The sequence below is a fragment of the Oncorhynchus masou genome, chromosome 13 (genome assembly GCF_036934945.1).
Source record: "Oncorhynchus masou masou isolate Uvic2021 chromosome 13, UVic_Omas_1.1, whole genome shotgun sequence".
Taxonomy (NCBI): domain Eukaryota; kingdom Metazoa; phylum Chordata; class Actinopteri; order Salmoniformes; family Salmonidae; genus Oncorhynchus; species Oncorhynchus masou.
The window spans coordinates 3,384,076-3,397,907 of record NC_088224.1 but is presented as its reverse complement, the minus strand read 5'-3'; the positions used below and the strand labels follow the sequence as shown (position 1 = coordinate 3,397,907).

The 13,832-nt window shown below is 39.4% G+C and overlaps 1 protein-coding gene across 1 annotated transcript in view; it reads left to right on the top strand.

Annotated features, from left to right (window-relative positions):
* LOC135551654 (angiopoietin-2-like) overlaps window positions 1-13,832 on the top strand; it is a 98,407-nt gene that overhangs the window by 26,764 nt on the left and 57,811 nt on the right. The window contains exons 4-5 of the mRNA XM_064982834.1: window positions 9,971-10,203; window positions 11,145-11,269. Coding sequence (XP_064838906.1) covers window positions 9,971-10,203; window positions 11,145-11,269 — 358 coding nt within the window. The remainder of the gene's footprint in view (window positions 1-9,970; window positions 10,204-11,144; window positions 11,270-13,832) is intronic.

Sequence of the window (13,832 nt, the reverse complement as noted above, 5' to 3'; positions counted from 1 at the left end):
TGGGGTTATGAGTCCAGATGTCAGAGTATATAACCTACACTCAGGATCAAATTAAAACAGTTTTAATATACACAATTCGCGCTAGTGAATTTGAGCATCTCATTTAGCATGTCATGAGGTCTTGCTTTTTAAATTTTGAGGCCTGAAGTTTCTTAGAGCTCCTGTTCAATAATTTGGGATGGATTTATCCTTAATTTGGAATTGTTCTGCGTTGACATCAAATTGTTGTAGATGGGTTATCTCCTAGTTGATCTATAACTTTCTGACAGATAAGAACTAAACCAGGCCAGAACTTGTCCGTGTAGACCAATTTGGGTTTCCAATCTCTCCAACAGAATGTGGTGATCGATGATATCAAAAGCAGCACTAAGGTCTAGGAGTACGAGGACAGATGCAGAGCCTCGGTCTGACGCCATTAAAAGGTCATTTACCACCTTCACAAGTGCAGTCTCAGTGCTCTGATGGGGTCTACAACCAGACTGAAGCATTTCGTATACATTATTCTGTCGACAGGAAGGCAGTGAGTTGCTGTGCAACAGCCTTTTCTAAAATTTTTGAGAGGAATGGAAGATTCGATATAGGCCGATAGTTTTTTTATATTTTCTGGGTCAAGGTTTGGCTTTTTCAAGAGAGGCTTTATTACTGCCACTTTTAGTGAGTTTGGTCCACATGGATAGAGAGCAGTTTATTATGTTCAACATAGGAGGGCCAAGCACAGGAAGCAGCTCTTTCCGTAGTTTAGTTGGAATAGGGTCCAGTATGCAGCTTGAAGGTTTAGAGGCCATGATTATTTTCATCATTGTGTCAAGAGATACAGTACTAAAACACTTGAGCGTCTCTCTTGATCCTAGGTCCAGGCAGAGTTGTGCAGACTCAGGACAACTGAGCTTTGAAGGAATACGCAGATTTAAAGAGGAGTCTGTAATTTGCTTTTTTGTCGACAGGAACGTAGTGAGTAACAGCTTTTCCCCAAATGTTTGAGATTCAATATGTACCACAGGAGAACTTGAATGCAGAGCGTGGCTCTTTTTGTTTTTTTATGTCGATCTGCAGTAGTACTGTGAAAAGACAGGACAGGAACACATTGGTCTCCAACGCACCATCTGACAAGTTGTTCTATACAGGAGCATGAAGAAAGGTCAAACACATCCTGTCTCACATCCCCAATACATTGCTAGGTGCTTTCAGTGTTGACTGTATTAAAATACAACAACTCATGTACATAAACACTGAAATCGCCTCTATCCCATTCAGACCTTAGTGGCCCAAAACTACATCTCCCATAATGCAACGCCGGCAACAGTCGGCGGCTCAGCTAACTGTCTGCATCACAGAAAGACATGCCAGCGAGCAACAGCAGCACTTTTAGCCCTCTATAAACTATGTTCATAACAACACTAAAACTCAGAAAGTTACATGTTTCAATAGTCTCACACTCCCTTATAACAATATCTACAGCATTAACCTTGGGATGTTTCATTTATTTCATGTTATGGACTACTTCTCTACAAAGGAGTAATCTGGAACATACATTTCTCTCTGTGTGTTTTCTGGTGAAAGTGAAAGCTAAAAGCTATCCTCTCTCTCTCCTCTCTTGTTGAATGTGTCCTGTCGGTGTCCTAGATGTTGAATGCTGCTTTGTGACTGTATTAAAAATACATTGGGGATTTTCTTTTCCTCAATTAGGTTGAAAAATAGATTGATGGAGCAGCAGTGTTGGCTGTTTGATACGGCACTGTCTTTCCAACTTCCTGTTTGGTGGAGCGCCACTTCCTTCTTTAAGCTTCAGGGCTTCAGGGGTATTTTCTGTTCACCAGGGAGCACATTTTGTTGTGTCAAATGTTTATTGTTTTTAGGGTTACAACCTCATCTAGGGTATTACGCAAGGTTAAATTAAGTTAGGTGGTTAACCGATTGTTGAACTCCGACGTCCTTGTGTAGGTGGAGGGAGTCTGGCAGGGCATCTAGGAATCTTTGGTTTGTCTGAGATTTCTAGCATGGGTTTTGATTTTGATGGTTGGGGTGTGAGCAGATTATTTGTTGCGATTTTAAAACGTAATAAAATGGTGGTCCGATAGTCCAGGATTATGAGGAAAAACATTTAGATCCACAACATTTATTCCATGGGGCAAAACTAGGTCCAGAGTATGACTGTGGCAGTGAGTAGGTCAAGAGACATGTTGGAGAAAACCCACTGAGTCGATGATGGCTCCGAAAGCCTTTTGGAGTGGGTCTGTGGACTTTTCCATGTGAATATTAAAGTCACCAAAGATTAGAATATTATCTGCTATGACTACAAGGTCCAATAGGAATTCAGGGAACTCAGTGAGGAACGCTGTATATGGCCCAGGAGGCCTGTAAACAGTAGCTATAAAAAGTGAATGCATAGATTTCATAACTAGAAGCTCAAAAGACAAAAATGCATTTGATTATTTTTTTAATAAATTGACATTTGCTTTCAAAAATGTTATCAACACCTCCGCCTTTGAGGGATGCGGGGGATATGTTCACTAGTGTAGCCAGGAGGTGAGGCCTCATTTAACACAGTAAATTCATCAGGCTTAATCCATTTTTGTCAGGCCAATCACATCAAGATTATGAACAGTGATTAGTTCATTGACTATAACTGCCTTGGAAGTAAGGGATCTAACATTAAGTAGCCCTATTTTGAGATGTGAGAACTGCCTTCAATAATGACAGGAATGGAGGAGGTCTTTATCCCAGTGAGATTCTTAAGGCAAACACCAACACCGCCATGTTTAGTTTTGCCCAACCTAGATCGAGGCACAGACACAGTCTCAATGGGGATAGCTCAGCTGACGACACTGACTGTGCTAGTGGCAGACTCCACTAAGCTGACAGACTGGATAACAGGCTGCAGGCCAGGCAGCAGGCTCTCTCATTGTGGAGCTAGAGGAGTTAGAGCCCTGTCTATGTTGGTAGATAAGATGAGAGCACTCCTCCAGCTAGGATGGAGTCCGTCACTCCTCAGCAGGCCAGGCTTGGTCCTGTTTGTTGGTGAGTCCCAGAAAGAGCGCTAATTATCTACAAATTCTATCTTTTGGGAGTGCTCAACCAGCGATTGAGTTGTGAGACTTTGCTGTCCCGCTCTCGAGCTGATTTACATGCTGACGCTATGTTGCGCTTGGTGATCTCTGACTGTTTCATCCTAACATCTTTGGTGCCGACGTGGATAACAATATTCCTAGAACTCTCTACACTCGCCAGTTTTAAGCTCAGCCAGCACCATCTCCAGATTAGCCTTAACGTCGGTAGCCCTGCCCCCTGGTAAACAACGGTATGATCGCTGGATGATTCGTTTTAAGTCTAATATAGTGGGTAACGGGTGGAGGAGAGACCTGCTCTGATTTGTTGCTTAGTGGAGAGAATCGTTTGAAAGTTTCTTTCGGCTGAATGAGCAACAGCTTTATATAGTTGAGCTGACAGCATGTCTTTCTAGAAGTCATGATAAAACTGTCCGGCTGCAGGGGGATTAACGTCTTGAGGCTATTTTTTATCCGCTTCCTGTCTGACTGACTGCCCAAAGTTAACTGCCTGTTACTCCCAGAAGCCAGGATATTCATATATGTGATACCATTGGATAGAAAATACTTTGAAGTTTGTAGAAATGTTAAAATAATGTATGAGACTATAACACTATAGACATGGTAGGAGAAAATCCAATTCAAATCCAACCGGGAAATATATTTTTTTTGCGAGCCCATGCTGTTCCAATGGAACGAATATCCAATTCCAGCTCCCAGATTGCAATTCCTATATCTTCCACTAGATGTCACCAGTCTTTGTTCAAGGTTTCAGGCTTGTTGTTTCCAAACGAGGAAGAATTTTGCGTTTTGGTAGTGGGATTCAGAAATCAGTGATTTTATGAAGTCTGTGCTAAGTTGGAGTGGGGCACCGTCCTCAAACAATCGCATGGCATACTTTCACTGTAAAGCCTATTGTAAATCAGACGATGCAGTTAGATGAACAAGACTTTGAGCTTTTAACCGATATAAGACACTTGTATGTACCTAAATGTTTAATATCTATAATTTTTATGATTATTTATTTGAATTGCGCACCCTCCAATTTCAGGTGTGCCTTTAATGTTACTCCTTATCTTTAGATGGTATAGTCTTAATGTTACTCCTTATCTTTAGATGGTATAGTCTTAATGTTACTCCTTATCTTTAGATGGTATAGTCTTAATGTTACTCCTTACCTTTAGATGGTATAGTCTTAATGTTACTCCTTACCTTTAGATGGTATAGTCTTAATGTTACTCCTTATCTTTAGATGGTATAGTCTTAATGTTACTCCTTATCTTTAGATGGTATAGTCTTAATGTTACTCCTTACCTTTAGATGGTATAGTCTTAATGTTACTCCTTACCTTTAGATGGTATAGTCTTAATGTTACTCCTTACCTTTAGATGGTATAGTCTTTATGTTTAATGTTACTCCTTACCTTTAGATGGTATAGTCTTTATGTTTAATGTTACTCCTTACCTTTAGATGGTATAGTCTTAATGTTACTCCTTACCTTTAGATGGTATAGTCTTAATGTTACTCCTTACCTTTAGATGGTGTAGTGTTAATTAATGTTACTCCTTACCTTTAGATGGTATAGTCTTAATGTTACTCCTTATGTCATGTCTTGTTATGTCTGTTCCTGTCCTTTCTCTTCACTCTGTCTCTCTCTGCTGGTCTTTTTAGGTTACCTTCTCTGTCTCTCATTCTTCAGCTGTTCTACATCTCCCCTAACTAGCTCATTCACTCTTTCTCACCTGTTCTCTCTTCCCCCTCTGATTAGGTCTCTATTTCTCTCTCTGTTCCTGCTACTTTCAGTGTCTGATTCTTGTTTGTGTTTTTGATGCCAGAAGCAAGCTGTCGTCTCGTTTGCTTCCACCTTGTCCTATCCTGTCGGAGTCTGCCTGGCAGGTGCATCCTGCACTATACTACGTTCTTTTTGTTCCATTGTCAACGTTGGAAGAGGATTTATGCCATTCCTGTTTTTCATTAAAGAACTCTGTTTTCTGTTAAAACCGCTTTTGGGTCTTCACTCAAGTACATAACACCTTACCTTTAGATGGTATAGTCTTAATGTTACTCCTTACCTTTAGATGGTGTAGTCTTTAGGTTTAATGTTACTCCTTACCTTTAGATGGTATAGTCTTTAGGTTTAATGTTACTCCTTACCTTTAGATGGTATAGTCTTAATGTTACTCCTTACCTTTAGATGGTATAGTCGTAATGTTAGTCCTTACCTTTAGATGGTGTAGTGTTAATTAATGTTACTCCTTACCTTTAGATGGTATAGTTTTAATGTTTAATGTTACTCCTTACCTTTAGATGGTATAGTCTTAATGTTACTCCTTACCTTTAGATGGTGTAGTGTTAATTAATGTTACTCCTTACCTTTAGATGGTATAGTCTTAATGTTACTCCTTACCTTTAGATGGTATAGTCTTAATGTTACTCCTTACCTTTAGATGGTATGGTCTTAATGTTACTCCTTACCTTTAGATGGTATAGTCTTTATGTTTAATGTTACTCCTTACCTTTAGATGGTATAGTCTTAATGTTACTCCTTACCTCTAGATGGTGTAGTCTTTATGTTTAATGTTACTCCATACCTTTAGATGGTATGGTCTTAATGTTACTCCTTACCTTTAGATGGTATAGTCTTTATGTTTAATGTTACTCCTTAACTTTAGATGGTATAGTCTTAATGTTACTCCTTACCTTTAGATGGTATAGTCGTAATGTTAGTCCTTACCTTTAGATGGTGTAGTGTTAATTAATGTTACTCCTTACCTTTAGATGGTATAGTTTTAATGTTTAATGTTACTCCTTACCTTTAGATGGTATAGTCTTAATGTTACTCCTTACCTTTAGATGGTATAGTCTTAATGTTACTCCTTACCTTTAGATGGTGTAGTGTTAATTAATGTTACTCCTTACCTTTAGATGGTATAGTCTTAATGTTACTCCTTACCTTTAGATGGTATAGTCTTAATGTTACTCCTTACCTTTAGATGGTATAGTCTTAATGTTACTCCTTACCTTTAGATGGTGTAGTGTTAATTAATGTTACTCCTTACCTTTAGATGGTATAGTCTTTATGTTTAATGTTACTCCTTACCTTTAGATGGTATTATCTTAATGTTACTCCTTACCTTTAGATGGTATAGTCTTAATGTTACTCCTTACCTTTAGATGGTGTAGTCTTTATGTTACTCCTTACCTTTAGATGGTATAGTCTTTATGTTTAATGTTACTCCTTACCTTTAGATGGTATAGTCTTAATGTTACTCCTTACCTCTAGATGGTGTAGTCTTTATGTTTAATGTTACTCCATACCTTTAGATGGTATGGTCTTAATGTTACTCCTTACCTTTAGATGGTATAGTCTTTATGTTTAATGTTACTCCTTACCTTTAGATGGTATAGTCCTAATGTTACTCCTTACCTTTAGATGGTATAGTCTTTATGTTTAATGTTACTCCTTAACTTTAGATGGTATAGTCTTAATGTTACTCCTTACCTTTAGATGGTATAGTCGTAATGTTAGTCCTTACCTTTAGATGGTGTAGTGTTAATTAATGTTACTCCTTACCTTTAGATGGTATAGTTTTAATGTTTAATGTTACTCCTTACCTTTAGATGGTATAGTCTTAATGTTACTCCTTACCTTTAGATGGTATAGTCTTAATGTTACTCCTTACCTTTAGATGGTGTAGTGTTAATTAATGTTACTCCTTACCTTTAGATGGTATAGTCTTAATGTTACTCCTTACCTTTAGATGGTATAGTCTTAATGTTACTCCTTACCTTTAGATGGTATAGTCTTAATGTTACTCCTTACCTTTAGATGGTGTAGTGTTAATTAATGTTACTCCTTACCTTTAGATGGTATAGTCTTAATGTTACTCCTTACCTTTAGATGGTATAGTCTTAATGTTACTCCTTACCTTTAGATGGTGTAGTGTTAATTAATGTTACTCCTTACCTTTAGATGGTATAGTGTTAATGTTACTCCTTACCTTTAGATGGTATAGTCTTAATGTGTAATGTTACTCCTTACCTTTAGATGGTATAGTCTTTATGTTACTCCTTACCTTTAGATGGTATAGTCTTAATGTTACTCCTTACCTTTAGATGGTGTAGTCTTTATGTTACTCCTTACCTTTAGATGGTGTAGTCTTAATGTTACTCCTTACCTTTAGATGGTATAGTGTTAATGTTACTCCTTACCTTTAGATGGCACAGTCTTAATGTTTAATGTTACTCCTTACCTTCAGATGGTATAGTCTTAATGTTTAATGTTACTCCTTACCTTTAGATGGTATAGACTTAATGTTACTCCTTACCTTTAGATGGTATAGTCGTAATGTTACACCTTACCTTTAGATGGTATAGTCTTCATGTTTAATGTTACTCCTTACCTTTAGATGGTATAGTCTTAATGTTACTCCTTACCTTTAGATGGTATAGTCTTAATGTTACTCCTTACCTTTAGATGGTATAGTCTTAATGTTACTCCTTACCTTTACATGGTATAGTCTTCATGTTTAATGTTACTCCTTACCTTTAGATGGTATAGTCTTCATGTTTAATGTTACTCCTTACCTTTAGATGGCATAGTCTTAATGTTTAATGTTACTCCTTACCTTTAGATGGTATAGTTTTAATATTTAATGTTACTCCTTACCTTTATATGGTATAGTCTTCATGTTTAATGTTACTCTTTACCTTTAGATGTTATAGTCTTAATGTTACTCCTTACCTTTAGATGCTATTGAATAACTTTTGTCTGGACTTTTTGCGCCTCATCAATGTCATTCACTATAACAAATGTAAACATCCATTTTAACGCATATCATATGATGGTAATCATGTGACAGTGTGTGACATCACAAAGAAGACCAATTGAAGATCAATGTGATGAGGTGAGTAAATCTCTCTGAAACATTTGATGATTTCTCTCTCTTGTAACCTTTAAAACAAAAACACATATCCTTCAGTACAACATAGAAAACATACTTTTAATGTTTTTATTTTATAAAAACCTATATTAAATATGAAAAGTAAGGATCATCTTTATAGGTCAATGTCATTACTTCATAGTGGCCAAGGAACTGCTCTGTTGAATATGTTTATTCATGAAATACGTCCTTCAGTATCACACTTTTGTCCTTCAGCACAACAAAAGTTTCATGTCATACCACACTGTCACCCGTTATGCTGAATTTTGCTTTGTTATCCCATGTTTTCACTAGTTTACAACATTTAATTATGCAGTTCATATTTAACTGTTGTATGATTGCTGTATATTATAATTTGAAACTATTTTCTGGCATTTTAAGGTATTTCAAGGCTCGTTATCTTTATTCTGTAGATGCTGTTGTCTAATAAGGAGAGGGCTGCACAGCACAGACCAGTCGCCGGCTCAAATTGTAGTATAGTGATTATTATTAACATTAGCAATGAAAAAGTAACAAAACATGTTTGAGAGAGAAAGGGGAGAAGGAGTTGATTTAACATTTAATTAAACTTTGATAAATTGTTATAAATTGTTATCATTGTTTAGCCTACTATTAATAGACTACTATTAACATTTAATGGAAATGCAAATCCTATTCTGTGCCAGTGTCACAACTATTACGTTTTGGTTTTTCAGCGATCGGAGAATGAAGAAAGATGTCAATCCGGATCATCGACACTCTGATGCTGAAAAAAAGAGGGAAATATTCAATCAGAGGAGGTGCCATGAAAAAAATCTAACAAATGGCGATGAACTTAACTCCAGTATCCACTGAAGGAAACTCTTTTGAGCAGCCCCCCTTGAGCAACTTGTACCAGCTCAACATCCTAGGCGATTTAAATTGTACCTCATGTGAACTATGTACACTATGTTGCATAATAAAACCCATGTTCTTTATGTGTGTGGGTCATGAATCTCTCTCTCTCTCCTATGGAAACAATCTAAGTTCAGCGAGCCTGCACAAAGAGACAAAAACAAATATCAAAGAATGAAGTGAAAGATATTTTAATACATTTGTGCGTTTTTTGGGCAGGAAGGCAGGAAGTTTTTGTCTAAAACCTTAATATGTGACGCATCACATATGTGGTATTCAAAATGAAAATGTCATTTTTTTTCTGGGAAATTATATTTCTGCCAGTCTAAGCATGAATATATAACCTTGTGATTATGAAAAATGGGTATTAAATTGTATTTATAAAAAAAACATTGTTATACTGAATTACATTTTATTAGGGTACATTCATATGAATCACAATAAAAATGATTTATTGGCTTTATTCTTGAATATAATATATATAATATAATAATATAATATAATATAAGGGCATAGGTGACACTCCAATGGACATAAAAAAAGCCTTTTAGGGAATTGTACTGTTTTGTTATTTTGCTACTTTGAAACTGGTCTTTGACTGATTGATCTGTTTATGAGTATATGGGTCATTCAGAGGTTGTTGTGATTAGTTACTGTGGAAGAGGATTTGGTGTTGTGTTTTTATTTGATGTTTAATCATGTTTTTGTTTGTTTGAGTGTTTTATGTGTTCTGGGTGTTCTGGGTGCCCAAACTCTCTCTGCTGCTCAGTTTCCACCTAATTGTGTGGGCAGTGTTCATATAGCCTGTCTTCTCTTGAGAGCGAGGTCTGCCTCCGGCAGCCTTTCTCAATAGCAAGGCTATGCTCACTGAGTCTGTACATAGTCAAATCTTTCCTTAAGTTTGGGTCAGACACAGTGGTCAGGTATTCTGCCACTGTGTACTCTCTTTTTAGGGCCAAAGAGCATTCTAGTTTGCTCAGTTTTTTGTTAATTCTTAGTTGAAGAGGCAGACCCCAGACCTCACAACCATGAAGGGCAATAGGTTATATAACTCACTCTCTCTCTTCACTCCCCCTCCATCTCTCTCTCTCTTATGTATCTCTATTTTAGTTTGCTAGAGCAAAGGTTCTCAGCTTTAGAGGCCAGGCACGTTAAGGAGCTCCAGGATCTTCAGAGGGAGAAACAGCAGCTGCAGGACATGCTGGAGAGACAGAGGCGCCTGGTCACCCAGCTACATGGAGAGCTGGGGACCTCCACACACAACAGCACACTACTGCAGAAACAGCAGGCTATACTGACTGATACAGTGCAGCAGCTGCTAGCCATGGTCACCCACTGCAATGGTGAGAAAGATCTACTGTGAATGTGTTTGTTAATTGAAGTAATGAAAGCATTTTCTTTTTTGCTTTTCCAATGGTTTTTAGTCCAGGAGTAGGATCCTTTATACTTTATCATTATCCTGAATGCTATCCCTCTCTACCCAGATATACCCAGTACATAGTCATTATCCTGAATGCTATCCCTCTCTACCCAGATATACCCAGTACATAGTCATTTTCCTGAATACTATCCCTCTCTACCCAGATATACCCAGTACATAGTCATTATCCTGAATGCTATCCCTCTCTACCCAGATATACCCAGTACATAGTCATTGTCCTGATTGCTATCCCTCTCTACCCAGATATACCCAGTACATAGTCATTGTCCTGAATGCTATCCCTCTCTACCCAGATATACCCAGTACATAGTCATGATCCTGAATGCTATCCCTCTCTACCCAGATATACCCAGTACATAGTCATTGTCCTGAATGCTATCCCTCTCTACCCAGATATACCCAGTACATAGTCATTATCCTGAATGCTATCCCTCTCTACCCAGATATACCCAGTACATAGTCATTATCCTGAATGCTATCCCTCTCTACCCAGATATACCCAGTACATAGTCATTATCCTGAATGCTATCCCTCTCTACCCAGATATACCCAGTACATAGTCATTATCCTGAATGCTATCCCTCTCTACCCAGATATACCCAGTACATAGTCATTATCCTGAATGCTATCCCTCTCTACCCAGATATACCCAGTACATAGTCATTGTCCTGAATGCTATCCCTCTCTACCCAGATATACCCAGTACATAGTCATTATCCTGAATGCTATCCCTCTCTACCCAGATATACCCAGTACATAGTCATTATCCTGAATGCTATCCCTCTCTACCCAGATATACCCAGTACATAGTCATTATCCTGAATGCTATCCCTCTCTACCCAGATATACCCACTACACCAAAAGAGGAGCCAGTGATCTACAGAAACTGTGCTGAAATCTTCAGATCTGGGCTCACAGAGAATGGTGTCCACAGCATACGACCCCCTAACTCTACCCGCACAGTTAAGGTAAGGGGTTACAACCCAAAACTCCACCCACACAGTGAAGGTAAAGGGGTACGACCCCCCCAACTCTACCCACACAGTGAAGGTAGGGGGTTTACCACCCCCACAACTCTACCCACACAGTGAAGGTAGGGGGTTACCACCCCCCAACTCTACCAACACAGTGAAGGTAAGGGGTTACCACCCCCCCAACTCTACCCACACAGTGAAGGTAGGGGGTTACCAACCCCCCAACTCTACCCACACAGTGAAGGTAGGGGGTTACCAACCCCCCAACTCTACCCACACAGTGAAGGTAAGGGGTTACCACCCCCCAACTCTACCCACACAGTGAAGGTAGGGGGTTACCAACCCCCAACTCTACCCACACAGTGAAGGTAAGGGGTTACCACCCCCCCAACTCTACCCACACAGTGAAGGTAGGGGTTTACCAACCCCCAACTCTACCCACACAGTGAAGGTAAGGGGTTACCAACCCCCAACTCTACCCACACAGTGAAGGTAAGGGGTTACCACCCCCCAACTCTACCAACACAGTGAAGGTAAGGGGTTACCACCCCCCAACTCTACCCACACAGTGAAGGTAAGGGGTTACCACCCCCCAACTCTACCCACACAGTGAAGGTAAGGGGTTACCACCCCCAACTCTACCCACACAGTGAAGATAGGGGGTTACCACCCCCAACTCTACCCACACAGTGAAGATAAGGGGTTACCACCCCCCAACTCTACCCACACAGTGAAGGTAAGGGGTTACCACCCCCCAACTCTACCCACACAGTGAAGGTAAGGGGTTACCACCCCCCCAACTCTACCCACACAGTGAAGATAGGGGGTTACCACCTCCCCAACTCTACCCAGACAGTGAAGGTAAGGGGTTACCACCCCCCAACTCTACCCACACAGTGAAGATAGGGGGTTACCACCCCCCAACTCTACCCACACAGTGAAGATAAGGGGTTACCACCCCCCAACTCTACCCACACAGTGAAGGTAAGGGGTTACGACCCCCCAACTCTACCAACACAGTGAAGGTAAGGGGTTACCACCCCCCAACTCTACCCACACAGTGAAGGTAAGGGGTTACGACCCCCCAACTCTACCAACACAGTGAAGGTAAGGGGTTACCACCCCCCCAACTCTACCTTATGCAGTGGTTCTGCTTTTATGTGCAATAATGGACGTTTCTTCGTATCAAATCCCATTGTATTGGTCACATGTTGTGCAGCATCATGGGTGGAATCCTCAAGTGTTTAAAAAATCCTCACCCTATGAATTTTTTTTTTTAATTAAATTGTATTGTTTTTGAAAATGCCACATTAAATCCTGGAAGGACAGAGGGTTTTAATGTAATACATTAGAGAGGGGGAGAATAGCCAAGTGGAGATGTCTGAGAACGCTTTAACAAACAAGAGGCCCGGTCCAGCCACTCTCTGCTCTCACAGTCTGAAGACAAGACACATATCACTGGCACAGATTTAGAGAGGCCTGGACCTCTGTTGAGAAAAAATACTGATGAGAGAAAATACTGTTGAAATTGGTGTTTTGTTATTCATAGCTTTTTCACAAACTCTCTCTCTCGCTCTCTCTCTCTCTCGCTCCTGACCAGGGTACAGGGTACTATTTGGAAAACAACAGACTCCAGCTGCGTTACCCCGGTGCTTTCAATCTGTCTGCCATCCAACCATTTAGCTTCATGGCAGACACACACACACACACACACACACACACACACACACACACACACACACACACACACACACACACACACACACACACACACACACACACACACACACACACACACACACACACACACACACACACACACACACACACACACACACACACACACACACACACACACACACACACACTCTACATCTAGCCCCATGCTAGGCAGCAAGCCGAGTGGCTGCTGCAATAAGCAGGTTTCAATTGACCTGTTTTTAATGTAGAGTGTGTGTTTAATTGTGTGTGTTTGTGTGAAACGACTGACTAATGAAAACAAACCCACTGTGACAAAGTGATATTTAGAGCGTGTGTTTTTCTGGACGTTTCAGTAAAGCACAAACGTGTATATGGCATGGACGTTTGGCAAACAGGTTTTAATCACGAGTGCTTTCTAAAAAGCCTCTCATAAACTTGGCCAGGGTATAAAAAACGCCTTGGTTGTCAACACATTTTGACGCTGCCATGGTTACCAGCTATGTAACAGCTCGTTGGATATTTTGGAGCACACCTTGTTCAACAGATATCATTGTTGGTTTGAACTGCTTTCTGGGAAATAAACACATTCTAACACACTTATAAAGTTAGAATATAAAATATGATATTAGATAAGGATGCTGATGCAATCCTGTAAAATTATATATTATTTCTATGATATATTATATTTAATTAAATTTACTTTTCTTTTCTTTGAGGAAAAAAAACAAATACCCCCCCAAAAAAAAACATCAATTGCATATGCTAACCAGCATAAAATCATTCTGAAAAGGTTATTTCTATGAAATGTGATGAGCTCGAGGCTGTATTATAACACAATAGATATGGCCCTACATGT